General features: G+C 53.1%; 4 protein-coding genes across 7 annotated transcripts in view; 2 read left to right on the top strand and 2 right to left on the bottom strand.

Annotated features, from left to right (window-relative positions):
- Positions 1 to 46: 46 nt before the first annotated feature.
- On the top strand, positions 47 to 10,271 carry TRADD (TNFRSF1A-associated via death domain). Of its 2 annotated transcripts, XM_008587309.1 has the most exons (6): positions 47 to 125; positions 6,950 to 7,002; positions 7,736 to 7,894; positions 8,764 to 9,041; positions 9,123 to 9,312; positions 9,459 to 10,271. In XM_008587309.1, exons 2-6 carry the CDS (start codon positions 6,960 to 6,962, stop codon positions 9,767 to 9,769), a joined length of 981 nt encoding a protein of 326 aa, XP_008585531.1. In that variant the 5' UTR covers positions 47 to 125; positions 6,950 to 6,959; the 3' UTR covers positions 9,770 to 10,271. The 2 variants fall into 2 exon arrangements, with proteins under 2 accessions (XP_008585531.1, XP_008585532.1); XM_008587310.1 differs by lacking the exons at positions 47 to 125; positions 6,950 to 7,002 and adding an exon at positions 4,251 to 4,290.
- On the bottom strand, positions 374 to 2,441 carry FBXL8 (F-box and leucine-rich repeat protein 8). Its single transcript, XM_008587308.1, has 2 exons — positions 2,290 to 2,441; positions 374 to 1,693 (listed from the first exon to the last, which is right to left on the bottom strand). The coding sequence occupies exons 1-2, from the start codon at positions 2,439 to 2,441 to the stop codon at positions 721 to 723; spliced, it is 1,125 nt and encodes a 374-aa protein (XP_008585530.1). The 3' UTR covers positions 374 to 720.
- A 2,853-nt stretch (positions 10,272 to 13,124) lies between the features above and the next one.
- On the top strand, positions 13,125 to 15,705 carry B3GNT9 (UDP-GlcNAc:betaGal beta-1,3-N-acetylglucosaminyltransferase 9). Its single transcript, XM_008587304.1, has one exon. It carries the CDS (start codon positions 13,125 to 13,127, stop codon positions 14,331 to 14,333), a length of 1,209 nt encoding a protein of 402 aa, XP_008585526.1. The 3' UTR covers positions 14,334 to 15,705.
- The window catches only part of LOC103602857 (chromosome unknown open reading frame, human C16orf70), a 26,721-nt gene continuing 14,512 nt past the window's right edge, over positions 15,279 to 27,487 (bottom strand). For 2 of the 3 annotated variants that reach the window (XM_008587305.1, XM_008587306.1), the window contains exons 6-17: positions 27,130 to 27,209; positions 26,754 to 26,848; positions 26,020 to 26,117; positions 25,817 to 25,929; positions 21,439 to 21,572; positions 20,944 to 21,027; positions 19,372 to 19,454; positions 18,871 to 18,914; positions 18,320 to 18,363; positions 18,140 to 18,198; positions 17,460 to 17,532; positions 15,279 to 16,777 (exon numbers count right to left, since the gene is read on the bottom strand). In XM_008587305.1, coding sequence (XP_008585527.1) covers positions 16,691 to 16,777; positions 17,460 to 17,532; positions 18,140 to 18,198; positions 18,320 to 18,363; positions 18,871 to 18,914; positions 19,372 to 19,454; positions 20,944 to 21,027; positions 21,439 to 21,572; positions 25,817 to 25,929; positions 26,020 to 26,117; positions 26,754 to 26,848; positions 27,130 to 27,209 — 994 coding nt within the window. In that variant the 3' untranslated portion in view covers positions 15,279 to 16,690. Of the gene's footprint in view, positions 16,778 to 17,459; positions 17,533 to 17,697; positions 17,991 to 18,139; positions 18,199 to 18,319; positions 18,364 to 18,870; positions 18,915 to 19,371; positions 19,455 to 20,943; positions 21,028 to 21,438; positions 21,573 to 25,816; positions 25,930 to 26,019; positions 26,118 to 26,753; positions 26,849 to 27,129; positions 27,210 to 27,487 lie in introns of those variants that run through there. The other variant, XM_008587307.1, reaches the window with a different exon arrangement.

Genomic DNA, 27,487 nt, shown 5'->3' with positions numbered 1-27,487 from the left:
GGGAGACCTGGGTTCGAGTCCCACCCTTCCCAGTTCCTCTATTTCCTCCTTTACGGAAGAAATCGCCGATGTGTGGGCTGGGAAAGTTCTAGGAGGCGATGGCCGTGGGCACGATGAGAACCCAGGTAAGGCGGGCAGATACGACGGGGGTGGGGGGATGGGGGCGGGGAAGCTGGCGCCCCTCCTGCCGAACCCAGGGGCGTTGTCATTGCAAGGGTGTGGAGTGCCGCGCCCTTGATACCCGCAGCCGCATCAGTGCAATAGACTTTCAGGTCTCCATCCCTCCCACCTCTGCCCAGACGGCTCCTCCAGCTTCTGCGCGTTCCCCGCCCTGCCCTTTCAGAGCCGATCCCCGCGTTTCACAGGACACAGAGACACTGCAGGATTTATTTATTTCACACTCACCCGAAGCCCTGCCCGCGCCTGTACCCTTCCCCACCTACGCTGGAGCTCCCGAGCTGGTCCACAGTCCACAGGGGGTAGGAGGGGAGAGGGTGAGCCCCGTATGGCCGAGACAGAGCCGGCATCTGCGGAGGCTGAGAGTACCGAGTGGCCTCAATGCGCCCGGGACTCGTCCTGTAGCCATCCCACAGGCCCCAATCCCGGAGAGGCACAGGAGGAAACAGAATCCCGAAGGAAGGGGCTAGCCGTTGGGATGTGCCTTGACAACCCATCCCGCGTCTCAGCGGCCTCAAGTCTGCTGGGGGAGGGGTTGCCCAATCACGCCACTAGTGTGGGCCGCCAGGGGTGCGGCTCGCGCGTTAGCTTGAGCGTATAGCTGCGCAGGCGCGGGCAGTGCGCGCGGAAGGCTTCCAGCACGGAGGGTCGCACCACGCAGAAGCAGTGCACTTCGCGCAGGCCGGCGCAGCGCGCCGCCAGCTCCTCCAGCGCGGCGTCCAGCTCGGCGGAGGCGGCGGCGCGCACCTCCAGCTCGTGCAGAGAGGAGGCGTAGTGGCGCGCGGCGAAGCACAGCGGGCCTACGGTGTCGCCAGAGAGGTTAAGGCGCAGCACAGCCACAGGCACTGCTGGCTGCAGGACGCGAGTTACGCTCTCGGCAGGCAGCGCGGGCTCCAGCTCCAGCTCCACTGCCAGCCCTGGGTGGCGGCGGCGCAACGCGGCCCAGGCTTCGTCGGGTAGGGGGGACGCGCGTGCATCGTCGGGGCACGCGCATCTCAGGGCCAAGAGCGCGAAAGGCGCACGGTCTGGCACGGTCAGTGCCTCGAGGGCGGCGCACGACAAACTGGCCAGGTGCAGGCCTAGAGCTCTCAGGCGCGGGCAGGCCTCCAGTAGTTGCAGCACGGAGTCGGGCCCCACGCTGCCCACCAGTGTACGATTGTCCAGGAAGAGGCTGTGGAGCTCGGGGCAGCCACGTGCCACCTGCAGTACCAGCGAGTCGTCCAGCGTGAAGGGCAAGCGCCGCAGGTCGAGGTGGCGCAGCTTGCGGGCGGCCCCGCAGACAGCGTGCACAGCGTCCAGGACGTCGCGGCCCGCGTCGAAGAGCGGCTTCTCTCCGCGGCACTCCAGGCGCAGGCCTCGCAGCCCCGGGGCACAGCCCGCCAGCGCCATCAGCAGCTCGGTGGCCGCCCGGCGGCTCGGCTCCCTAGATGGCTCAAATTCCAGCCGTAGGTTGTGAACGTGGTCCAGGCAGGAGGACAGATAGGGTGCCAGCATGCCTTCCCGCTCACAGTCGCAACTTGGGTTAGAGCGGCGCAGAAAAGGCATTGGCAGCGTCCCCGCGACTAGGGGAGAAGCCCCTACCTACCCCCTCAGCTTGGGTTCTAGCTGCCTTCCCCACTTCCTACACCCCAACCCCCTACACCCCAACCCCCGGCCAAGCCTGTTGCCCTACGGCAGCCGCTGGCCGTAGAAGGGAACTCCCATCCTATTCGTTTAGAAGTCTTCAGTGGCGTTTGCCCCAGGTTGAAACGATATTTTAGGAACTGGGCTTTCTCAGCTGTCTCTAAGGAGGCGGGGCGTGGCCTCTGGACTGCCAGGCTCAAATTAGTCTCCTGCCACTCTCTTGCTGAGTAACCTGCGGAAGTGATTGTCTCTGTGCCTCAGTTTCCTCTCTGTCCAATGGAGCTAATAATACTGTCTGTCTACCACATAAGGTTTCTGTGAGGATTAAATGAGTTAATGTATGTGAGGCACTTAGGGCAATGGTTGGTACATAGTAGTCTGTCAATAAGTGTTAATAGGTCTTTTAATATGGGGGAATCACTAAGTCTCCCCAACCCCTGAATCCACAGAGAGAGCGAGTGGGCAGCGGGAGGGGGAGAGCCAGCTCACCTGATGCTTGTGTCGTGCCACACGGAGCTGCAGGTGGCAGCGGCGGCCCAGGCCCTGCAGACCCTGGCTGCAGCGGCACGGTCCTTCAGGGGCAGGTGGCGGAAGATGAGCGCCAGCACCTCCTCCGGTAGCTGCTCTCTGGGATCGGCCATGGCCTGGCCCTGGCTGCGTGGCTCCACCGCTCCCAGTAGCCCCGTCTTGGAGAGAGAGGGCCGTCCGTGGGCTTAGGAAAGCCAAAGTGTTGAGGAAACTCCGGAGAACGGGTGTAGAAATGCTGTAGCCCGGGAGTTGCTACGTAATTTACGGAGCCCAGTGCGAAATTAAAGTGAGGGGACCCCTGTTTACAACATTATTAAAAATTTCAAGACAAGGACAACAGAGCTTTTAATCAAGTATCAAACCAAGTGTGGGGTCCTGCCCGGCTGCATAGGTCTCAGGCGCATGAAGTCGGCCCCGGATGCCGAAGGGTTTGATTCACTTTTAAACTACTTTCTCACTTGTTGAACAAATTCACATTTTATACTCTATTAAAAGGAACGGCAGGGCTGGCCGGTTATCTCAGTTGGTTAGAGAGTGGTTCTGATAACACCAAGGTCTAGCGTTGGATCCCTGTACTGGCCACTTGCCACAAAATAAATAAACAAATAAATAAACAAATATAAATAAAAGGAACGGCAACCACGACCTAAATGGGAAGTTGCAAGTCTTCTCTGAGGAAGTTGGAGGGCCGCTGCAGAGGCCCTGGGTCGGGACATCCGCCTACTCCCCAGTTCAAAGAGCCTGCCTTCCCCTGGCTCTCTACCACACTTCAGAGCTACCCCAGTGGCCCAGACTCATCTTCTAGGGATCACTGGACTAGGCAGGAACTGGGTCTAAGGCCGGAATTTAGGGCTCCCAAACGGCGCGGGGCATCAGAATAACCCGGACGCTTGTTCACGACACAGGTTGCACGGCTCCACCTACTAAATCAGGCTCTCCGGAAAGGGTGGGGCCTACGAGTCTGCATTCCAACAAGCTCTGGGTGACTCCACAGGTTCCAAGTTGAGAAACCTCGTCCTATCCTTATTAAACCTTACAGGGTTAATAAGGCGGGAGCATCAGTGAATACTTTTAATTGTGAGGGACCAAGAGCCAATCAGGAAGCGAGACGCGGGCGGGGCACAGTTTGGATCCGCCCAGAGAGGGGAGGTTCCTTCACTGCTTTAGAGGACAGGCCCGCGGGATAGAGAAAAGCTTGGGGTTCTTGGGCCTGCAGGCTCTGGAGCCTGATGGGCTCCGGGTTCAAGTTCGAGCCCTGACTCTTGAGCAATCCTGGCTCCCGCTAGGAAATTTAGGTTCCTCACTCCGCAGACCCATCCTGGAGCGCAGCTTTTATAGGGGGCAATGGGGTTGTTGGAAAGTGTGCTAATTTTGTTTTAAGGTTTGCGTACATAACGTTTCACGCCATCTGCCAGTTAATTTTCCCATATCTTCCAGCCTAAAGATCTCTCCTGGAATTTGCGCCATGTGTTCTGGGGCTTCAGATACCCTCGGCCAGGCTTGTACCTGGGACACATCGGTGCCCTGTTTTTAGTGCTAGGCAGTAGCAGATTAGAGCTCATCAAACCAGAAAATTCTGGCCCCTAGGGGGCGACCCCTTGTTGATCCGTCCGTTCCCAGCCAGGGGAAGTCTGGCAGCTCTCAGTCTGGGGCCTCTAGGCCTTGTAAGAACTGCAAGCCCCCAAAGTCCCGTCCCGCGGGCAGTTTTTCTTGCGTTCTAACTCCGGCGTTGGTGCCTTACCTGCACAGCGGACCAGGTGGGCTTTGCCCGGAGGCAGGCGGCTGGCCGCGGAGGATAGCTGGGCGGGAAGGGGCAGCCGGGGGTTCAGGGGGCGGGACATGCGGGCGGACTGGGTGGCTCGGGCTGGGCACCGCCCCAGCGCCTCCGCGCACACCCGGAAGCAACACGAGTGGAGCGGAGCCTGGCTAGCGTGGGAACCCAGGCTCGGCCAAGGCAGCCAGGTTAGTGCGGAGAGAGGGTGGGCTCCCCGGTGCAGGCGGAGCGGAGGTGAGTCCTGGCTCCGGAGCGTGGGCGCAGCGCCTTTGTCACCCGCGGCTGCCGCGGGCAGCTGGTGGCGGCGGCCTATTGGGCTGTTTAGGTGGACGGCCGGGTGGGGGTACGGAACCTGACCCCCACAGGTTCCTTGTCCCAGCTAAGGGCCTTCGAGGGACGGCAGGGCCCTGCATTTGAGGGGCGTGGGCGGGGCTGGTTCTGAATAGTTCTATGAGCGGAGACCCCCTGCCCGCCCCAGCTGGTCCCACGTGCCAAAGCCCAGCATGAGGCTAGTGGGAGCCTGGGAAGCTCCCCTCGAGAGCTCGGGAGCGCCGCAGCTGATGAGGGAGCAAGCCCGGTTTGTCACACGGAGTCGCAGGCTGTCAGTCCTTGGGCCACGCCCGCAGGCGGTCCCCGCCCACTCAGCCAGAGGTGGGGCTGCCGCGGGGACTGTTGTGTGTTAATGGGGTGCCGTGGGGTGGTAGGGGCAGACGTTTTAGATTTGTACCCACTTGCCCCACATAGTCTCCGCCCACTAAGCGTTCTCAGGACCCAGCCGGGAAGCCTCAGCCCTTCCCAAAGAGGGGTGGGGCGCGGGGCTTCCCGGAGGAGAGGCTTCTGTGGAAGGACATCTAGGAAGGAGTTCCCAAGGGGATGATGACAGACAAGGGCCGCCGGTGCGGGGATCCGAACCCTTGGGGTTACAAGGTGGCTTCAACTAAACTAACTGGGCAGCTCCCCGCCTCTTCTACACCCTGCTAACTGACCTCTCGACCTCCAGCCCGGCAGGCTTCCCCAGTTTGTCCAGTATTAGTGGGTGTGATGGAACATGTCCAGGTTTCCAGTACCCACCTGGCAGGACTAATGGGTAGGCTCTGGCCATGTTCTGTCCCCGTATCCACTCCATGGGGTGAGACGACAGCTATGGATTCAGCACTCCCAAGACATGAAAGAGGTGAATGAAGAAACGTCTGGAAGGGAGGTTCCCACTCTCCTCTATTCCCCTAGGCCACTTTCCCAGGGCTCCCCACTTGTCTCACCTCCTTGGCTGGCTCCCTACCGCTCTTGGCTCCACTCGTCACCTGCAGTTTCACCCTGTTTTTGTTGTTGTTTTGCTTTTTAAGAAAGACAAATTTAGGGCTGAGCCCGTGGCGCACTCGGGAGAGTGCGGTGCTGGGAGCGCAGCAGCGCTCTCGCCCTGGGTTCGGATCCTATATAGGGATGGCCGGTGCGCTCACTGGCTGAGCTCGCTGGCTGAGCGCAGTGCGAACGGTCTCAAAAAGGACAAAAAAAAAAAAAAAAAAGAAAGAAAGACAAATTTATTTTGCTTTTTTAATACAAAAGAGATGTGTCTATTTTACATAAAGTAGAAAATATTGCTAAATAGGAAGAAAATTGAAATCACACAAATTCCTCCCACCCTTTACCTTCCCCCACCTGCCCAGAGATAAACACAATGCTAGTTTCCTGATAATATCCAGACTGTTGTTTGAGTAAATACACAAGTATTAGTATATTTTCTATGAAAAGATTGGGGGAACTCCAAAAGGTGTGTCTCCTATGCTCAGACCCACGGTAGGGCTATCACCAGATATCATGTCTCTTGCCAAGGTCTGGATGGTGCTGGAGGGCCCTGGCCCAGTTACTGTCTCAGCTTTGGCACTCAGGATAGGGTCTGGGGACAGATCTGAAATGCAGCCTCTCCACTGAGCTCAGGATCCCTTCTCCCTCCCCAGAAATGTCCTAGGCTGTGGTCCTGGCCCCTTCTCCCCTGAGGCTTTCTGCCCCTCATGTAAATAGATGATGGCTGAGGCTACCCCATCCATCCTGCCCAGAGCTGGGACTTACCCCTCCTAGCCTACCACATGTAAATGTGAGGGAAGAGCAGAGAGTAAAGATGGACAGGAGGCAGGGTTTTGAGCCCACATTTGTAGGAAAAGGGTGGGATGTTGCCTTGGGTGAGGTGGGGAAGAAGAGGCAGGGCAGTTCCCCACCTGCTGCCTCATGGGGCAGCAACTGGGAGGCTGCTGAGCTGCGGGTCAGTACAGTGGTTCCCTGGCTGGGAATTTTGCTCCCCCCCCCCCCAAACAGGTCTAGGGCTAAGTTTTTGTCACAAGACAGATGGGAGAGATACTGGTAACAAGGGGCCCTGGTTCTGTATGGAAAGGGAAGGAATCTAATAGAACAATGTGAATTAGATAAGACATGAGCCCAACTCTGTAAAGGTCTTTATACAAAAAGGAATAATTATGCTCACATAACGGAAATGTACAGGGTGCAGTGGTTTCAGGGACAGCTGGATGGCTGGGAATTTTGCCCCCCCCCCCCCAAACAGGTCTAGGGCTAAGTTTTTGTCACAAGACAGATGGGAGAGATACTGGTAACAAGGGGCCCTGGTTCTGTATGGAAAGGGAAGGAATCTAATAGAACAATGTGAATTAGATAAGACATGAGCCCAACTCTGTAAAGGTCTTTATACAAAAAGGAATAATTATGCTCACATAACGGAAATGTACAGGGTGCAGTGGTTTCAGGGACAGCTGGATCTAGGGGCATTAGTGTGGTGAGGAGTGCACCTCTCCATCCCTTGTCTCTGTTTCCTTCTGTGTTGGTTTCATTCTCATCTAGGTCCCAAGCAATGGCAAAGGAGATTTACCCCTTCCCTCCAGTTCGGCCCCAAGGTATGGGAAATTAGTTCCTCTTTCCTTTTGGTCCAGCTTAGAGTTGCAGGGTTGATTCTGATTGGGCCAATTTGAGTCTTATACCCAGCTCTGAACTAACCATTGCAGAAGGGTGAATGGAATATGCAGATTGGCCAGGCCTGGTTCACATGCCCAGACCTGGAGCTAGGGAGTGGGATTAGCCCTCCCAACAGGCACATGGATTGAAGAGGGAGGAGGAATTCTGGGTAGATGCAAACTGTCGGTGTCTTTTGAAGTGAAGCCAAGAGGTTTAGTGGGAATGCAGGTGAGAGAACCTAAGAGTGGGGCTGTAGTCCCACAGGGATCCTGGGGGATCAAGTTTAAACTGAAGGCAAGGCCAAGACATAGATCTGGTTGGCTTTGGGGATGGGCACCATCCAGAATGAAGATGTCTCCTGTCAGCTTTAGTAAGACACACTGGCCTGAGGAGTGCACAGAACTTCTCTCCCTTCACTGAGGGATCTACCTTTGCTCTCCCACCACTGGGACCCTCCGCTCTTTCTCTGAGAAGGCAAGGCTGGGCTGGGCTGGGCTGAGCAGGGCAGGGTTCTGCGCAGAGCCAGAGGTACAAGGGGCTGCCTGTGAGATAGTGAACTCCATCCCAAGTGTGCCAGCTAATTGAGGCTGCTGAGGAAGGGACACCTGGGCCATGTGGGACTGGATAGTCATCTCTAGGACTGGGGGTGATTGGGACACCTGTGTGCATCTCCAGGAGGTGAGATGGCAGCTGGGCCAAATAGGCATGAAGAGTGGGTGGGCAGCGCATACCTGTTTGTGGAGTCCTCGCTGGAGGAGGTGGTCCTGTCAGATGCATATGCACACCCCCAGCAGAAGGTGGCCGTGTACAGGGCTCTGCGGGCTGCATTGGCAGGTGCGTGGGAAGGGGGGCATATGGAAAGGAAGAGCTGGCCTGGGGCCTTTTGAGGGCGAGGCCGAGGCCCCAGGTCCTTCATTTGGTGGGCCTGGCTTTAGCCACCCTTAGGAAAAAGATTTGGTGGGGGTGGAGGGGTTGGGAAGGGAGACCCTTGGCTGTGTAGGTTCTGTCTTCTCTGCTGACAGCATGTATGACCTTGAGTGTGGACATGTGTCCGCATGTCTGTGTAGGATCTACCTGTTTGTGCACTAACTTCCCCCTGTTCGTCCCTACCCTCACCCCCAGAAAAGCCGGCTCACTCCTTTCTACTAATTGCGCATCTCTCTCTCTCTCCTCTTTTCCTCTCTCACTGCAGCACTTCTTGTCCAAGACCCCTCCCCAGTACCTACCCTTCCGGGTCACCCTTTCCCATCTCAGGGCAGAGGCCACAGGAGGCCGAAGCCGGTTGGGTGATCCATCCCCGGCCCCAGAGCGGCGAGAGTCCCTCTCCTTCTCCTGGGAAGGGAGCCGCACTTGGAGGCTGAAGACCTGAGACCTCTCTCCCCTCCTCTGCCCCGCTGGCCGCCTACCCAGATGGCTTGGGCTCAGGGCACACGCCCTTTCCCTGTGCTGCAGAGTCCCTCCCTTTTGCCTATCCTCATTTGGGGCTTCAGGAATGGAGCGCTCCCTGTGATAGGTCCTAGCTTTTCTGGGTTGTTGCTGTTTGCATTCCAGTTTTGTTTCCCAACTGGATACTCTGGGGTAACCCTGCACCCCAGGTCAGGGGATGGGGACGGGGTGTGACCACGGGCTTCGCCCCTGCTCTGGCCGCTTGGAAAACGGCCTCGCTTGGGGACTGGCAGGCGCCTGATTGCCCGCCTCCACAGAGAGCAGCGGAAGCCCGGAGGAGCTGCAGATGCTCAAGATCCACCGTGGCGACCCGCAGCTGATTGTGCAGTTGCGTTTCTGCGGGCGCCAGCTCTGCTGCCGCTTCCTCCGCGCCTACCGCGAGGGGGCGCTACGCGGCGCGCTGCAGAGGTGCTTGGCTGCAGCACTCGCCCAGCCCTCGCTTCAGCTGCAACTGGAGCTGCGCGCCGGCGCGGAGCAGCTGGACTCTTTGCTGACGGACGAAGAGCGCTGTTTGAGTTGCATCTTAGCCCAGAAGGTGCGGCTGGCCAGGGTCAGGATGGGCTAGGGTGGGAACTCGCGGCTAAGACCCCTTCTGAAGGCGCACTCCCTTCCCTAGCCGGACAGACTGCGGGATGAGGAACTCGCTGAGCTGGAGGATGCGCTCCAGAATCTGACTTTCGGCTCCGGGGGCCAGGGTGGCGACGTGGAGGTCTCTCCGGCCCCCTTGCAGTCCCTGGTCTCCTCTCCGTCGGAGAAGCCGCCGCCACCGTCTGGCCATACTTTTCTATTCCAGGGTCAGCCCGTAGGTGAGGCGCGCGGAGAAGCAGGATAACCAGGAGGATGGAGTTTGGGGGTGGAGCGAAGTCTGGGCTGGAGGGAGAGCGGGGAGGAATGGGAGAACATCGGCTCTGGGGTTCCCCGTGCTCACCGCTCTTTAATACTCCCCCTGCAGTGAACCGGCCGCTGAGCCTGCAGGACCAACAGACGTTCGCGCGCTCCGTGGGCCTCAAATGGCGCAAGGTGGGGCGCTCACTGCAGCGCGGCTGTCGGGCGCTGCGGGACCCAGCGCTCGACTCGCTGGCCTATGAGTACGAGCGCGAAGGGCTGTACGAGCAGGCCTTCCAGCTGCTGCGGCGCTTTGTGCAGGCCGAGGGCCGCCGCGCCACGCTGCAGCGCCTGGTGGAGGCGCTCGAGGAGAACGAGCTCACTAGTTTGGCAGAGGACTTGCTAGGCCTGGCCGATCCCGATGGAGGCCTGGCTTAGACCTGGTCCCAGAGAAAGGGGCGGTCGGCCAGGTGCCCAGCGTGGGTCTGGAGCACCTGGATGACCCTAGGACCCCTTCTGGTGCTACTGCCTACCGCTTATACATCCATGGGACTCTGAGACCACACTTACAACCACACTTTGTCTGCTGGAGCTGCTGGGGCAGAGTTGACTGCCTTCCCCAGGAGCCAGACAAGCACCCACCAAGTTCGCTGGGGGTGTACTACTGCGGATTCTGCCCCAGATACTTACAGTGTGTGGGTGACATGCTGCGGAGGTTAGCCTCACCCTCTGCCACCCCAGAAGAGGGGCTTCTGGCGAGCCCTCACCTCTTCACTCATCGAACAATTACTCATTAAGCACCTGGACGTTTGGTATTCTAGGCATTATCCTGGGTGCTGCAAATACTGTGGTGAACAAGATCCTGCCTGCCCCCACCTCAGACTCAGTGTGGAACCCTGGATATTAAGCAACGGTAATAAAGTGTAACCCTTTTTTCTGATGTGAGAAATACAAGGAGTTGTGGGAACATTGAGGAGGGACCTAACCCAAGCTGGGGGTTAGGCTTCCTGGAAGAGGTAAGAGTAGGGGTGGGGGTTAGAAGGTGAGAGAAGGGCAATGTTTTGGGCACAGGCAGCCTCAGGTGAGGTCCTGAGGAAGGTGAGAGGGAGAGATATCAGAAGAACACAGTTTAGAATGCTGGATCTGGGGGTGGGCGGATTTGCTGAGGCCACTTGGTGAGTTGGCGAGGCAGATAGCATGGGGTCTGGCAAGCCATTTTATGGAGTCTGGATTTTATAATGAGGCCAGTGAGGGGCCTTTGAAGAGTTTCAGGAGTTTAAAACTGGGAAGCTAATGAGGATGGGGGGTGGGGTGGGTATGGTGGCCCAGGCTGGGGCAGTGGCAGCAGAGATGGAGGAAAGGGGATGAATGGCAAAAGATGTTTAGGAGGAAAAATAACAGGCCTGGTGACACTGGATGAGGAGGAGGTGAGAGAGGACCCTGGAATTTTTGCCTTTGTTAGTTGGGTCGAGGGTGAGGCTGCCTGCTGGGATGGAGCCCTGGGGGGATGTTAAATGCTTGCATTGTTGGGACAAGATGGGTATGATGTTTGTGCAGGACATCCAGGGAGAGAGTGTGGGGGCAGCTGGGTATAAAGTTCTGAGTTTAGGAGAAGAGTCAAGGCTACAGATTCATGAATGGACAGGTGGGAATGGGTGAGATTGCCCAGGGGGAGATCCTGAAGGACACCAACTAGAAAAGGAGCTACCCAAAGAGGAAGGAGGAAAAGCAGGGCATTTGGAAGCCAGGGGAATACCCACTTGCTGTGATAGAGGCACCTGATCAGTCAATACTGAGCAGTGTCCATTGGACTCAGTAAAAAAGGTTACTAGGTGTGGGTGGCCCAAGGCCATAACACAGGAGTGAGTGGGAGGTGAGGCAGTGGAGAAAGGCAAAGAGGACTCCTGATGAGTCTGAGAACAGGAAAGAATGAGGCTCAGGCTGGAGGGTTTGCTTTTTTTTTTTTTTTTTCCTAAAAGGCTCCGAACCCATGGTCTTGGTGTTATCAGCACGGCACTCTCCTGAGTGAGCCATGGGCCAGCCCTGGAGGGTTTACTTTTTAAGCGAGACAGTGGTGGGAAGAAGTCTTCAGTAGGAGCAGTTGCCAGAAGCAGCAGAAAGAACCCTTACCCATAGCCCCTGGGAAGAGGATGGTGCTGGGTAGCACTGCTGGTTCCAGCAGCCTAGGTTCTCAGAGACCTTATGTGTGTGTTGGGGGGAGGTTGTCTTCTCCAGGCTCTACCACATGGGCGGGGATCTGGAGACCCTGAGTTCCAGAAAAGAGAGCTGTCAGCAGAGCTGGGCAAGGACTGAACCCTCAATCTCCAGAGCATCTCTCTGCCTCCCTGGGTCCCAGATCAAACCCGTACCAAAGGCCTCCAGGAGCACCCCCAAGCTGTACCAATCCCTGCCAGCCCAATCTGGCCTGCAGCAGTGCAGACATGGTCATTTCTACCTATGGGAGGCTATGCTGGGGACCTTGGGGCTCAGAATTGGACCTGAGCCTGGACTTAGACCCATTAGCCTCAGATGTGTTTGTCTTTGTTTAAAGCAGACAGGGATGGTCCCCTGTCCTGTATCCTAGTGTATGGATGAGAGGGCAAGGAAGGACAGAGAAAATAATTCTGGACTGAATTCCAGAAGACCTGGGGGCAGTACTTTTTGCCTGTGTGATCCTGGGCAAGTCGTTTAACTTGGGCCTGAACAATGAGAACTGCTGGCAGGGTTGTTGTGAGAATTGGATGCGCTGGCTTGTTTGCACGTGCGCGCGCGTGTACTTGTGTGTGTGTGTGTGTCTGCGTGTGTGTGTATACTGCAGGGAATAGCAGAACCAGGAGTAAGGAGGCAGCCGTGTGTTCCGGGGGTGGTTTAGGGCGTTGCCTGGTGGAACTAAGGCCTGCTGAGGAGAGGCGCTCCAAAGCATAGGACGGGATAGTGGCCAGGTCGATGCCTAAGACGCTTGGCTCCAGGGATTTGGACCCGTAGGCTTAGGGGCTACTGGTAGCCTAGGCCCCGCCCTATTCCGGAGAGGTGGAGGTGGGAGTCAACCAGAGAAGTTGATACTTCTTACCAACCCCAGGAAAGGCGGATTTTGGAAGCCTGAGACAGCATCGAGACCGTCTTGCCAGCGAGTCTCCCGTGAGGAGGATCCCACTCAGAGATTAGTTCCCACTCCGAAACGGCGCTCTCGGCTCCGGGGCGGAGCTGAGCTCCAGATGTCCGGGCGCGCACAGCTGGAGGGTCACGTGGCACGGCCCCAGCCCCCCCCTTCCTGCCAACGCTGCATTTGGCCCAGGCCCCGTCCATGGCTGCCCTTGGGACTCTGCACTGAGCCCCGGAGGCCCCCGGCGTCCGCGCCGCTCCCGAGGGCCGAGTGTGAGTGTCAAGATCCCAGGGACCGACGTTGGGGGGCGGGGGCCAAGAGGGGGAAAGGTAGAAGGGATTCGGTATCAGCGTGGGGGGGTGGGCGGGGATGGGGTCGAGGCTCCGAGTCTCCCTGCTGGTCTTTGGGGCACTGTCCTGGGCCGGAGCTGGGGGCGAGGAGGAGTGTTTGGCTACAAGGGGGAACTTCTTGTCCCTTCAGGCTGCCCGTTCCGGCGGGTGCGTCCCCGAGTAGGACGACAAGAGGGGGATGAACAGCCCGTAGCTGGAGACCCCCGGGGCGTGGCCTCCCGCCCCTCCTCTCGGAGAGGGCGGGCCTGGGAGCCCCTGCCCTCTGCCCGCTACTGCCTCGGGGCCCCCCCCCCCCCCCGATTGCGACTCTTAGAAGGGAGGGCGGGCAGGCCACGCGGACATGAGGCGGCGGATGCGCCTACGCCGGGACGCGTCGCTCACGCTGCTCCTCGGCACCGCCCTCGGCTTCCTACTGTATGCACAGCGCGACGGCGCGGCCCCGACGACGAGCGCGCCGCCAGCGCGCGTGAGGGCGGCACCAAGGCCCACCTCCGGGCCCCGCGCGTTCCAGGTACCGGACGCGGGTGCAGCCCTACCAGCCTACGAAGAAGACATACCAGCGCCACCAACGCCCACAGGACCCTTTGACTTCGGCCGCTACCTGCGCGCCAAGGACCAGCGGCGCTTCCCGCTCCTCATTAACCAGCCGCACAAGTGCCGCGGTGACGGTGCACCCGGCGGCCGACCCGATCTGCTCATCGCTGTCAAGTCAGTGGCGGCCGACTTCGAGAGACGCCAAGCCGTGCGCCAGACGTGGGGCGCTGAGGGTCGCGTGCAGGGGGCGCTCGTGCGCCGTGTGTTCTTGCTGGGCGTGCCGAGGGGCGCAGGCACAGACGCTGCAGACGGGGAGGGGGCGGGCACGCGAACGCACTGGCGCGCCCTACTTGGTGCTGAGAGCCGTGCATTCGCGGACATCCTGCTCTGGGCCTTCGACGACACTTTTTTCAATCTAACCCTCAAGGAGATCCACTTTCTGGCCTGGGCCTCCGCCTTCTGCCCCGACGTGCGGTTTGTTTTTAAGGGCGACGCCGATGTGTTCGTGCACGTGGGAAACTTGCTGGAGTTCCTAGCGCCTCGGGATCCGGGGCAGGACCTCCTTGCGGGTGACGTGATTATACATGCGCGGCCAATCCGCACACGCGCCAGCAAATACTATATCCCCGAGGCTGTGTACGGCCTGCCCTCGTATCCGGCCTATGCGGGAGGTGGAGGCTTTGTGCTTTCCGGGGCCACCCTGCGCCGTCTGACCCGCGCCTGCGCGCAGGTTGAGCTCTTCCCCATCGACGATGTCTTTCTGGGCATGTGTCTGCAGCGCCTGCGACTCACACCTGAGCCTCACCCCGCTTTCCGCACCTTTGGCATCTCCCAGCCTTCAGCGGCGCCACATCTGCGCACCTTCGACCCCTGCTTTTATCGCGAGCTGGTTGTAGTGCATGGGCTCTCGGCTGCTGACATCTGGCTTATGTGGCGTCTGCTGAACGGGCCACATGGGCCAGCCTGTGCACATTCACAGCCTGTAGCCGCAGGACCCTTCCAGTGGGACTCCTAGCTACCCATCACAGCCCCCAGCTTGTCTCCCAGCTCCTCACTTGGTCCCAGGATGGGGCCAGAGTAAGGGATTTCCCAGGCAAATTATTGTGGTGTTGTATGTGGTTCTTCCCCAGATCACTGGGTGTCTGCCACCACAGAGTCCCAGGGAAAGATTGTGCTTGACTCCTGCTGGCCCACCCAACCTGGAGACGGTCTGGAACCCGTGTAATGGGGACCCTTATAGCCAGGGTTAAGGTGGTGGACCATCTCTTGCTCAACAGGCCCAGAGCGGTGGGCATGTATTTGCTCCTAGTATCAGGAACAAGTACATGTGTTTGGGTAGGGGTGACAGAGGCCGATGGAATCCCTCCACACTCCTTGGTTTGGACCCGGTAGGATGATGCAGACACATGCAGGAAGTCTCCTTCTCAAGGCCAGGCCCCCCAGGGAGGCATGGTGGGGCCAGGCCTCATCCTTTATGGATCTGGCAGGCATTGTGTCACAACTCAACCTGAAAGTAGACATTTTGCTTTCCACGTGCCCTTTCAAATTGGATTCCCAGCCTTGTCCAGATCTTTAGATATTGCCCTTCTACAGTCTGCTTTCCTGAAGCCAACCCCTCCTCGGCCCTGGTATGGCTGGAACACATACAGGGACAACTGAATGCATGGCCCTACCTAGTCTTATTTTTCTTCAACTTTTTTGACAGCTGGATGGTTAGGGGAATGAAACCCTTGACCTTGGTGTTACAAGACTGTGCTCTAACCAAATGAGCTAACCAGCCAGTACCCCATACCTAGTCTTTCCCAACATCCTACACCCACACAGTGATGCCAATCTCCTACTGGAGGCTGTACCATCCCCTTCAGAGGAGCCAAGGAACATCTTCCACTAAGGCTCTTCCACTATAAATTTCCCCATATTCTTCACCCCCTTCCTCAAAAAACCAACATCCCCACACTTATTTTAGTACAAACATCCCAGCAACAGCATATGGGCGGGCTGTTGCTGAGGACACAGATGCTTTATTAGAGAGGGGATTTGGGCAGGGGATGAGGAAGGTTCCCTCATTCCATGAAGATGGGAACAGTCCTGGCTGCCCCTGACAGTGAGATGCGCAGGGGTCTGTGGCCAGGCCACAGTCCAAATGGGAAGACACCAGTCAATCACAAAGTTATGGATGTGCCACACAAGCCTGGCTGAAGACCCAGGAACCCAGGACAGGTCTCCTGCACATTCATCATTAAACTATACAGGATGAGGCTGTACATGAGTTAATTACAAAAGAGTCATATTTACAAAAATCTGTACACACATTTGAAAAACTCACAAAATTGTCATCTATGTATCACAAGTTGCTAGACCAAAATATTAAAAATGGGATAAAATTATACATTTCTCTTCTCAATTCTTTTCAAAAGGATTAATATTTTTAAAGCACATATATGCTACTTTCCATTAGCAAGACCCATGAAGAGACCAAGCAGCCCAGCCTTCCTTGAGCCCCCAGAGGCCTTTGAGCCATGAATAGGCCTGGCCAGGGGACAGTGCTCAGGGTTGGGGCAGGGAGCCAGCCCACAGTGCAGAACAGAATGCTGAAACACAACAAAAGGAGTAAGATGTCTTTGGCTAAAACTTTGGCATTAAATAAAAGAGGCAAACAGGATGGAAACATGCAGCACAGCCCTGTCAGGTTGGGGCAGAGAGGGGGCACAGGCAACCTTGAAAGCTGTCTTCAGGGATGTAGGAACCAGGCCTGGGCACGTATCTTGTTAGTAGAAAGCTGTGTTTCAACCAGTTGGGTGTGCCTACTGGGCCTGGCAGAGAGCACGGGCAAGAAAGAACAAGGAAAGGCAGGTGGCCACCTTGGCCACAGCCAGCTCATCAAGTAATTAAAGTTGATGTAGTGCAAATGTTGCAACCAAGTACTATAGACATGCTACCTGCTTGCCCTAAGGGTCACATGGCAATGTGGGGCCAAAGGCAGGACTTTATCTTCATCTTGGGTGCCTGTGTCTTCAGCCACAGAAAGAGCCCCAAGTTTTCCCAATGTGTGTGGGATAGCAGTTGACGTGTCCTGCCTCCTTCCGTGTTAGTCGAGAGCTCTTGGGTCCAGATATCAAGGCTCAAAGTTTGTGCTTCTCTTTGTAGTCTGTGTTCCCTGCTGTCACCAGCAGGCTGAGGACGGACAGGGGAGTATCTGGGCCCCTCACTCCACAGCAGAGCACTCAGCCTGAGCCCCACGTCAAAACATCACAATAGCCCTTGAACACTGGCAAGGTGTCCAAGACAACCCACAGGGTGGCACACAAGGGCCCGCTTAGCAGGAGGTGATGCACAGTTCCATGGGGTAGAGGGGGATGGGAGGTGGTGTCCCTAGGGAAGCTCCACTGTTCTCAGGTGGGCACCAGGTCTGGGGGGGCCATACAGGGTCACCGAGGCAATGTGGTTGTTCTGCATGACCTGGTGTGAGAAGAGGATGGTGGGTCAAGGGGGAGGGGTAGAAGAGATGTAGACAGATCCTGTGCACGGGGCTTGGAGGCTGGTGTATGTGACACACCTGCACACAGGATTGGGCTTCTTGACCCCTCGACCTCCCCAACTCATGCTAGGGGCCACCGCTGCTCAAGGATCTACCTGTCCTCATGGTATACACAGCCTTTCTCACACCCATTTGTTCAGTCCTTCTGGAACTGCTGAAGGTATGGCATCCAGAGGGAAAACAGGAGCCGCCCATCCTTCTCCCAGGTCAGCAGGGCCTCAAGAGCCACTCACCCACAGTACATTCATTCGCATGGCACTCAAGGATTCCTAACACACCTGGGCCAGGCCCCACCTTCCTTGTCCTTCCCTTCCCTGCTATGGGCATGTTTTCAGATATAAACATGGGATCCCTTTTACCTCTCATTTTCGTCGGTTTATACACCACTGCTTTGGCCTCCATAACCCCTGATTTCACCAACACCATTTCTGAGCCCTCACCTGCTATGTGTAGGCAGGCCAGGTACTCAGCAGATAGGGTTGCTGGGGAAGGATTAATCTGCCCAGCATGACAGTTAGGCTCTCCCCAAATTCCCTCAACCACTTGCCTATCCCTACCATGACTAACAATCTACAGCTTATTTCTAGGCTCTCCAGGACTTACCTCAAAGATCATCCGCTGAAGACCAAAGCAGAATGTGGAGCCAAATGGGTTGGTGTTGTTTGGGGAAGAGGACCTGAGACCAGAGAAGCCAAAATTAAGAGGGGCAGACAGAAGCCAAGGCCAAGCAGGGCATCCAGTCTGTTTTGGGATATGAGCTATTGGCAAGCTATTTCTCATGGGTTTGAATATATGGCCCTAGGTGTAGGGATGGCTTCGCTTAACTCAGAATCCTACATAGCCCAACAGAGCACAGAAAGATACTGGGGTGGTGAGAGGTCAGGAGGCCCTTTCAAGTGAGAAGTGAGAGGGAGCCTCAGGTAGTATGGCAACCAGTAATGTATCTGTGAACTATAATAAGTAGCAGCTTTGGTGAGAAAAAAAGAGCCCAGGACAGCCAGTCAAGACTTCCTCCCTTTCTTATAACTAGGGGTGAGAGGGATACCATACCTGGAGGAAGGGTGGGGAGAGGGGAGCTATCCCCACGAGCAACTTCTCTGTCACAGGTAAACATGAAGAACAGTGGACCCAGTCCTAATGTGCAGGGTGGAGTAGGAAGTATGTTTGTGGCAACACCAGAAACTTCTGTAATTTTTAAGCAATACCCACTGCCAGGTTCCCCTGGGCATTCTGGGCTGTGAGGAGCAGGATGGGGTGGTCAGAGACAGTAACCTCCCACTCACCTGTGTAGGACAACGGGCTTCTCCACAGGATGGCCCAGGAGCTCTTGGATGTTATCCCACTGCAAGAGGGACAGGGGGTAACAGGGTTTAGCATGGACCTGAAAATGCCTGTGAACAATGTTCTAGACTGCTGGCAGGCTCATACCCACCTCATTGTCAGATAGGAAAATAGCAGCTCACCTTGCTGTAGGTTGTGCATGTTTCTGTCTGACCATCTGCGTTTTCTGAAAAAGAGAACATGGGGTGGGTTGGTAGCTGGTCCAGCCCACTATGGCCCTAGCCCTAAACAGAATTGAGACCTGGCCACCTTTTGTACTAGGGATGCAGTACGTAGGGAGGACAGTTTGTTTTGGAATTCCAGGGTGGAAGAGGATGGAGGGGTGAAAGGAGGTCAGTCAGGTGCAAGCTCCAGTGGGCAGTGGGTAGTAGGTACCAAGACTGTGCTGAGGGCACCTGAATGACCATCTGTAGATAAGAAACTCTCCCCTCCCAAGGCCAGCAATCCCAATCATAGGAAAAGGTCTTGAAGGCCTCCAGGAGACTCCACACCAAGAACAAGGCAGCCTCCAGAACAAGGAGCCCATCCCAGAGGAGCTGAGGCTATGGCTCAGGTGGGCAGAGGCTCCACAAACCTGACCACTACCACCTCTCTGCTTGGATCATTCTCCCTTTTCACAGTGGGAAACTAACTCCACAACCTCCTCCTTACCCTGAGGGCACACACTACTCACCTTTTTTTGTAGCTAGTGGGATCTTGAACTCACAGCGGTGATAACTGGAGAGAAGGCAGATGTGTAAAGGTTAGGTATCTTGGGAGGCTTGACAACTCCCACATCCCAACCCTGTACCCAGGAAAAACAATCAAACACACCTGCCCAAAGCCCTGGCTCTGTGCCCCTGACACAGCATTCACTGGGGGAGGCCAGATTTAGGCACTGAAGTTAAACAGAAAACAGTATGGCCCTGGGGTCTGAAGAGCCCATCACCTTGGTTAGGACAGCAAGCTTTCTGAACCTGTTTCTCTACTTGTAAAATAGGTACAAAGTGGAGAGATGTAAGGCACTGGACACTGTGCCAAGAACACAGAACACTCAGTAAATGTTCACTTCCCATGCAACTGTAGGAATTCAGGTGTAGATAAATTAGTGAACGCCCAAAGCCACATGCTCTCTTTCCTGGGGTTTTTCAGCCCAAAGCTCACTTTTCAGAGGGGCAGGTACAGGTGTACTCACATGTTAAAATTATAATGCCCAGGGTAATTGGTGTGTAGGACAAACTTCTTCACTTTGTGTGTATTTGCATCAAAGAGGATGTCCTGGAATAAAAAACAAAGGTGCTCAAGTGGGAAATGTTATTGAGGCAGGGAAGGGCCTTTACAAGGGCATGTGCAACTTGGAGACTCTTACTCCAAATGGGATGCCTGCAAGCAACAGCCTTCTCCCAAACAACAGTCAAGGGGACAGTTAGGGCCAAGCAGCCTTAACTGGACATTTTTGGTGTGGGGGGACCCAACCATCCACAGACTTGGAAGGTAAAGGGGCTGCAACTGCCACTGCTTGGGAACTAAAACATGTAAGGGAGATCTTTCCTGCAAATGACACTTAATAAAAAAATCTAACAGTACAGATTTTGGCTCAATAGCTATCAAGAAGATTTAAGGGCCACCTAACCCTTGAGGGGCTCAAGGTACCTGGCCATTCTGAATGCCATGACCTACCAGACCCTCCTGGCTTCCATTAAACCCTCTATGGGAGTTGGCAACCACTGGAATTGGAATTCCAGCCTGCCCTCTCACCAGAACTTGGACCTCCTATCCCCCACTCCCTTCTCAGCTTCATATCCTGCCAGCTGCTCGGGCCTGTGACCCAAGGGTTACCTCTGACTCTACCCCTGTACCAAAGGCCAACTAAGTCTTATTAAGGCTGGGCCATTTTCTCTGTCTTCCTTGCCACCTACCATCACTGGCCCTTGAACTCAGCGGTCCAACTGCAACATCACCATTCCCTTCTGCCACCATGCTACCTTCAGAAGTTACCCACTGGTCTCACAGTGGCTCCCCTACTACTCCTGGCTCATGTTTGGTCTTTTCCATGTAAGCAGATTCAGTCTCTCCTTTCTCTCTCTCTGGAATCTACCCTTTGCTGCCTCAGGACCTCAGACCCTGGAAGTCTCAAAGGTCAGATGACCAATGGTCCAGGCCCATCCTGCCCTCTGAGATGTTCCCTGCTGGTGCATTGTTTACATACTCCTTTCTCATAGATGCATCCTACCCACCAGCTGAACACCCAAAGCCACATGCTCTCTTTCCTGGGATTTTTCAGCCCCAAGACTGCACTGATGGTGCCACCAGCTTCATCCAGCACCCTAGGTCCAGAGCACAGGGCTGCAGCAATGCCTCTAGGGTGGTCCTCTAAACATACGCATGCACACTCCCATTGTCTCTAAGCCTTTTCAATCTCCTTATTTTGTGACTCCAAAATAAGGTCTTCTGCTCTACAAAGTGCAGTTCCCCAAACAGCTTAACATGAATGATTTCTACAGCTTCCATTTGTGGAGCATGTTTCCCTCAGAGAAGAAGTCAAGATGTACCAGGGAACCTGGCATTTCTCAGCAATCCTGGTGACAGGAAAAGTCTACTTTGGTGTACCAGAGCCTATGTAAAACAATAGTGGGCAAAGCTAACTGGGCTAGGTTCCCCAATGCCCAGGCATGGTTACAAAAAAGTGTGTACAAAAAAGTGTGCAAAGGTGCCCACTCCCCACCCCAAGAAAAATGAAATGTTTCTCTAAGGAATCACAACTTACCACACCAAGAGTGAAGTAGTTAAAAAAGTAGTCATTGCACTTAGATGGAACTTGCTTATGAGGGGAAGGAGAATGAATTTTCATCTGTTGGGAAAAAATAGCAATAAATTAAAATCCAACCCCTTAATACAGTTTTTGATTAAGTGAAAGTCTACAAATTGTCTTGTACAACATTAAGCTGTTGGTTAGGCAAGAGTATGGGAATCCCAGCTTCTGGTGCCAAGCAGTCCAGGAGGAGAGGGGGCCAGCTGTGGTTGACTATGGACTGGGCTCTGGTCTCCAAGGAAAAGCAAGCACTACGGACAGGGACAGAGGCAGGGCAATTTGACAAACAGGAGTCAGAAAAAAGTTTTCAATTTACTTTGCTATCACCATTAAGTAGAACAGGTTCTATGGGAAAACAGGAAACAGTTTATGTTTACTCAATGTTAAATTAGTCTTGATTTAAAAGGGAGAGAGAGACTGCCTATTTATTCAATAAACACATTTCCCTACCTTGTCTTCTGACTTATAGAAGACCTTGTGTGGAGAGCCAAGCATGCTAAGAACATCTTGGCAGGAATCACCAAAATACACTGAACGTTCAAATACCCGCATCTTGGCATCTGCTAATAAGCCAGGTCCGCAACCTGCAGAGAACAAGGTAGAGGTTGTCAGATTCTGGTCAGGACCAGAGATCTTGACCTTTTGGGGGCACCAGAGAGGCTATTGGTTGCATGATGTATTATTATCAGGTCTGGCCCAGTGGCAAGACTGCATGCAAGAATAAATACCAGTTCATCAGGGCTTAAAACTATGAGAGATAACTATTTACTAAAAACAATACCAGAGACTCATTCAGTCCCCCGAAAGTGACACAGAACTCTGGGAATTTCATTCGCTTATTCACTATTTCCTTATTGCTGCCTACCATGGGCTAGGACACTGTGCTAAATGTTGAGGAAACAATAGTGAGCAAAATAGTGCAGTTTCTGCCCATAAGCTCCACCACTGGAGGTTATGGTGTGGTGCAGACCATCGTAATCAGATCATCACACAACCATGGTATCATTAGCAGCAGGTGTTAAAGAAGGGTTTAACGACAAGATACAAAGATTTATGTTAAGAGGGACTTCTCAGTGGTAGCCCCCACTGGAGTCTGAACCTGTAAGGTCATACTATAGAAGAGACAAGAGTGGGTGCTGTCCATTTGGCCCAGTTGGTTAGAGCACAGCCTTGTAACACCAAGGTCACAGGTTCGAATCCTCTCACCAGGCAGAATAAAAAAGAAAAAGACAAGAGTGAAGCATCCACTAACTCACTCTCTAATTCTACACCAAGATCTGACAAAGCCTTCCAACCCAGATAAAAGCCATGATCACTCAAAAGAGACAAACTAGGAATGTGGAGGAATGAAAAAACCTTCTGATTTGCCAAGTGTAATCTTTGGAAATAATCTGACTTTTCTCTAACACATTTCAGAAATGATTCCAGTTAACAACACACACAAATACAGAAGTAGCTGTGGAACAGTTGTGGAATATACTAAAAAGCATATGTACTTCACAGGGCCTAGTTTTCCAGTCTTACAGTTTCCAATATTGACCTTGCAAGGACAGGAAATTTTCCTCAGGCTATGTCTCTGGTGTAAGATAAAGAATTGTGGCATGGCAGGTTGCTGGCTCAAAGACAGACTAGTTACTGATTGTTATGTAAAGATACTGAGAAACTGCTAGAGGGAGAAGGAATGTTTGTTAAAATCAAAGCTTTTGTTGATAGCCTTACTGGAATGTCATCTAGCTTGTTTCGCTGAAAGTTACCAGCCTATATTGTTAAAGTATAACCCCACCTTTGTTCTCTTACTGTAACTTCCTGGTCTGGAAAATAGATGCAGGAAGAGACCCCAATTCGGTGTTAATTTTCCCAAGGAAGGGATCCCTCTTGCTGGAGGGTCCTGGGAAAGTAACCACTTAGGGGCTTCTCACTGCTCAGTAGAGATGGGCTTTGAGTAATCCTTTGCGTCTCCATCACCCAGGGGAGGTGGGGTGACAAATCCATAGGGGACGAAGCAACACAAAGCAACAAACAGTGATAGACATACCAGCAGTGTAATTTCCCTATTCTGTGGATGCGGAGACAAGATGTTTTGCCCAAAATAAAAAAGGAAGCCAAGAATCAGAGGAGGACTGCAATTCCTGGTGCCATGAAAACCACTGACATCACCTTTCTCTGCACAAGGCTTTACAGTTGTCAAAACTCTTTCATGTGTAACAATCCATTTTCTATACATGCGGAAGACTTCAGAGAACCAAAATCTGAAATAACTAGGTACTGAGTTCTCGAACTAAAGAGTTTTTATTCTCAGCACATATACACTGAGTGGCAAATATAGGTTATGTTTAAATTAACTATGTCCTGGGAAAAGCATGATCCTCATTAACTTCTGTCCCTAAATTCTGCAGCTTAGGCAAGCTTGAGTGACCTACAGAACCCACCAAAACAAAAGTCCTTCAAGCTGGACTGCGGGCCCAAAGTCTCTAGTCGACTAACACATTTCTTCTAGTACCACATACTTGTAAATGTCCAGATGGGGCTGCAAGGAAGGAACCCTGCACAGGTGAGTCTTTTCTTTCATCTCATTCTGCTTGAAGCCTACCCAGGTAAAATTACCCTCAGTTTTAGACGGTTTTAGTCTGTGATTCCCTGGAGTATATCTTCTCATAAATTACTGTGGGCACCAAGATAGGTGAACTGACTTCCTGTGTTAAAAGCATCACTGTAGCCACACTCCATAAGGAAACAGATGTGAGAAATGGGTTGGTTGAGACCCTTGTGCTTGCCAAAAGAAACTGTCCATGAAGACTGGATTGGATTATAATTCTGTGAGGCCTGACTTAACAGTGTTTTCCCTGCTGACAGAGTAAGCTTGAGAGGAGTGACTGCTGGGAGCATGCAGTATAGGTTGACAGCCTGAATCAGCTGAGACTCCCACCCTTAACAGGCTCCTTCTGCTGTTACCTATGATAATAAATGGCCCCAATCCTTGACTACCCTGCTATTTCAAGCAGCAATCCTCCTGAGAAGACACACTAAATCACTTGACCTTGCTGCCACATCTCAATTCTCCCAAAAACTATAGCTCAAGTGCAACACTCCTTTAAGTAGTTGTTGTTCAGCCTTGGCAAGTAAACCACATTTTAAAAAATTTCTAGGGCCGGGCCGGCCCGGTGGCGCACTGCTACAGTGCGCCGCTTAGGAGTACAGCAGTGCTCCCGCCAAGGGTTCGGATCCCACATACAGACTGGTTCCCGCTCACTGGCTGAGCGAGGTGCGGGCGCAGCACCGAGGTTTGCGATCCCGTTGCCGGTCCCGGTCCGGTACGGGCGCGACGCTGAGGGTTGCGATCCGTTGCCGGACACGAAAAAAGACAAAAAGGAAAAAAAAAAAAATTTCTAGGGCCAATCCGTGGCTCACTCGGGAGAGTGCGGTGCTGATAACACCAAGGCCATAGGTTTGGATCCTATATAGGGATGGCCGGTTAGCTCACCGGCTGAGTGTGGTGCTGACAACACCAAGCTAAGGGTTAAGATCCCCTTACCAGTCATCTTTAAAAAAAAAAAAAGAAAAGAAAAGAAATTTCTAACCTGGAGGTTGTGAACTAATTGTTCAGGGAGTAAGCTCACAGTTTATATACCAGATTCTTAACAGGTAAGAACCAATGCCACGGAGATGAAAGACCCTAATTTACGAACAAATGCTGGTTAGACTGTGAGCTCCATGGAGGCACTGCCCCTCTGCTGGTTGTCAGGCTGTCTTTCTGGGGACAAATACCACATTGGAGATCCCAGTCCTATTAAGCATGACCCAAGGCACAAAGCAGTTGATACTGGCCAGGCATGAGAAAGTCACAAAATGAGGCATGGATCCTGAGGAGAAGAGGTGGTGACTTTTTCTTTTTTTGTTCATGGTCAGCAAAACTCTTGGCAGGGTGTGACCAAACCACAATTCAACAAGTCCCTCCCGCCTGCCTACTCCAAGAATCTGGCAGTAAGGGTGGAAAGGGAGAAAGCAGACAACACTGCAGCCCACAAGATATACCTCCAAGAAACAACCTCAGAACAGAGGCAAAGCTACATAAGTACACAGCAGGTTTATGTGCGTGCAGAGGAAAGCAGTGCTATTTGCTGCTTTTAAGATTTGCTAATGATAGGACTATGTCCTGTCCCTTGACAAAATTAAACAAAAGCTTTAGCCATAAACATCTACATCATTTGTTTTCTACCAACCATCTGGCAATGGACTGACTGCTTATATTTCCCTAAAATTCATATGCTGAAATCCTAAAAAAAAAAAGAAAAAGAAAAGGGCTGGCTGGTTAGAGCTCAGTTGGTTAGAGCATGATGCTGATAACAGCAAGGTCCAGGGTTCAATCCCTGTACCAGCCAGCTGCCAAAAAAAAAAAAAAAAAAAAAAAAAAAAAAAGAAAAAAAGAAAAGAAAAGAGAAGAAAAATTCTTACCCCACAAGGTGATAGTATTTGGAGGTGAGGTCTTTGGAAGATGATTAGATATGAGAGTGGATACCTCATGATTAGGATTAGTGCCCTTAGAAAAGAGACCCCAGAGCTAGCTAGCCCGTACCACATGAGGACACAGTGAGAAGTCTCTGTTTGTGAACCAGAAAGTAGGCCCTCACCAGATAGTGAAATCTGCCAGTCCCTTGATCTTGGACTTCCCAGCCTCCAGAACTGTGAGAAATAAATTTCTGTTGTATTTTGTGGTATTTTGTTATTCCAGCCCCACTGGACTAAGTCATATTTCTAAGCAGATGGGATTTTAGAATGTCTTAACATAGATATAATAGGGAATCCACCCACCTCAAAACCAGTAACTGACCTGCAGCAAGTAGGCGAAGTCGTAAACCTGAAGGTCCAGTTCCATCTCGAAGAACATCTACACTCTCAGCATACACATTGCCCAGGAAACAGCTCAAAGGCATCACGGGAGCCCTGGGGATAGGTACAGAATAAGCAGAGGCTTGGTTCTCTCCCTCAGCAAGCCCACAGCCATAGCATGAAGCTTACGCTGCTCACACTTACTTGGTATCCTGTAGGCTATTTCCGCTGTAGATGTACATTCGTTTTACAGTTGCTCCATGGGGTATCTGGAGAGAAGCTAGGCCATGGGCAAAATTGGGCTGCAAACACAGGACAAGAGGTTTACTAAGGGCACACTGCAAGTCATGTTATTCAGTCTCTGGTCCTCCTTGGCACTCATGGTCCTCAAGAACTGGTTAGGTCAAAGTACAGACTCAAACCTGACTCTGGGTCAATAAATTCATCCCCACCATGCAAGTTCATCTCTAATTCTACTTAGTTTTTTTTTTTCTTCATTAGAGGAAAATGCAAGAATGCCTCTTTAATAAAATGTAAGCTTTACAAAAAGATATCATTTTCACAACCCCAAGGAATCTGTTACCTAAGGATGAATAAAATGTACGCTAAAAGCAACAGGATGAAATCCAGAAATCCAGGATGAAACATCCAAATTCTAGGCCACTGAGAAAACTGCAGTGAGTAGAAGCAGCAGAAGCTTTAAGGTAAGGCATGACTGGATTTATCTCTGATAAATAAGCCTCGCCTCAAGCCATGGTGGGAAGTACACTCCTGGGCCTTGTTCTTCCTGTCAACCCCAGCCACCCTACTTCCCTTGGCTCCTAAAGAGCTCAAAGACAAAGAAACCAAAGAAAGGCTGCCTACCCAGTCCCCCTGTCCCATGGCACTGTCTGCTGACCCATACCACATGGGCACCGGGCAACAAATACCAGGCTAACCTCATACTTGGGAGCCTCAGTCCACGAGTCTAACTGAAAAGAGAAAGACAGTCCTCTGAAGTTGAGGTGGAAGAGCTGCTCAGCAGAGTTGTACACTGTGGAGGTAGGGAAGAAGAAAATTACATGGTTGATTGGCATTTGAAGTTGCTAACATAAACTAGCCTGGCAGGGAATAACGACTGTCAACACCTTCCTTGTGTCTCATTTCTGAACTGACCTACTAGGTTGAAAACAAGGGGAGGAGCTTTCCTTCACACCCAAGTACCAACCCTACGAGAGCCTGACTTCAGGGAGCTGGGAGGGATGGTGCCATCAGCCAGGTTTATCACTTTGGGCAGCCACTGATGACCACAGGAATCAGATGGACTTGGCTTACCTCCAGGATGGGTTGCTCCAAAAGACTGGTCAATCTGCTCAATGGTAGGAGCTATGGCTTGAGAGTTAAAGTGCACTCCACTGAAAAACAAAAATACTTTTTAATACTAGGCTTTGCAAGATGGGCACACAGATCATGCAAAATGGTGGCTGTATTAATCTTAAGATACTGGCAAGCTGAATCTACAATTACATCAAAATAAAAAGTTTAATGAAAGAACTTTTAAATAAGAGCAAATGAATGAGGTCAGAAGGTCAATTCTCATGAGGCTGATATACAGAGTTGATCCTCTGGGTCTTCCCAAGATACTACTGATTCTTTTTTTTTTTTTTTTTTTTTTTTTTTTTTTTTTTTTTCC

This window comes from Galeopterus variegatus, unplaced genomic scaffold, assembly GCF_000696425.1.
Source record: "Galeopterus variegatus unplaced genomic scaffold, G_variegatus-3.0.2 Scaffold4332, whole genome shotgun sequence".
NCBI lineage: Eukaryota > Metazoa > Chordata > Mammalia > Dermoptera > Cynocephalidae > Galeopterus > Galeopterus variegatus.
The sequence above is the reverse complement of the archived record's forward strand: the minus strand, read 5'-3'. Positions and strand labels throughout refer to the sequence as shown.

Bases quoted from the DNA above. Each gene is read 5' to 3' on its own strand.
- FBXL8 (XM_008587308.1), bottom strand. From the start codon at position 2,441: ATGGCCGATCCCAGAGAGCAGCTACCGGAGGAGGTGCTGGCGCTCATC. The intron at 1,694-2,289 runs GTGAGCTGGCTC...CTCTAACCCAAG, and splicing joins TGGCACGACACAAGCATCAG to TTGCGACTGTGAGCGGGAAG.
- TRADD (XM_008587309.1), top strand. From the start codon at position 6,960: ATGGCAAAGGAGATTTACCCCTTCCCTCCAGTTCGGCCCCAAG. The intron at 7,003-7,735 runs GTATGGGAAATT...GTGCATCTCCAG, and splicing joins CCCTCCAGTTCGGCCCCAAG to GAGGTGAGATGGCAGCTGGG. The intron at 9,042-9,122 runs GTGCGGCTGGCC...TCCCTTCCCTAG, and splicing joins GTTGCATCTTAGCCCAGAAG to CCGGACAGACTGCGGGATGA.
- B3GNT9 (XM_008587304.1), top strand. From the start codon at position 13,125: ATGAGGCGGCGGATGCGCCTACGCCGGGACGCGTCGCTCACGCTGCTC.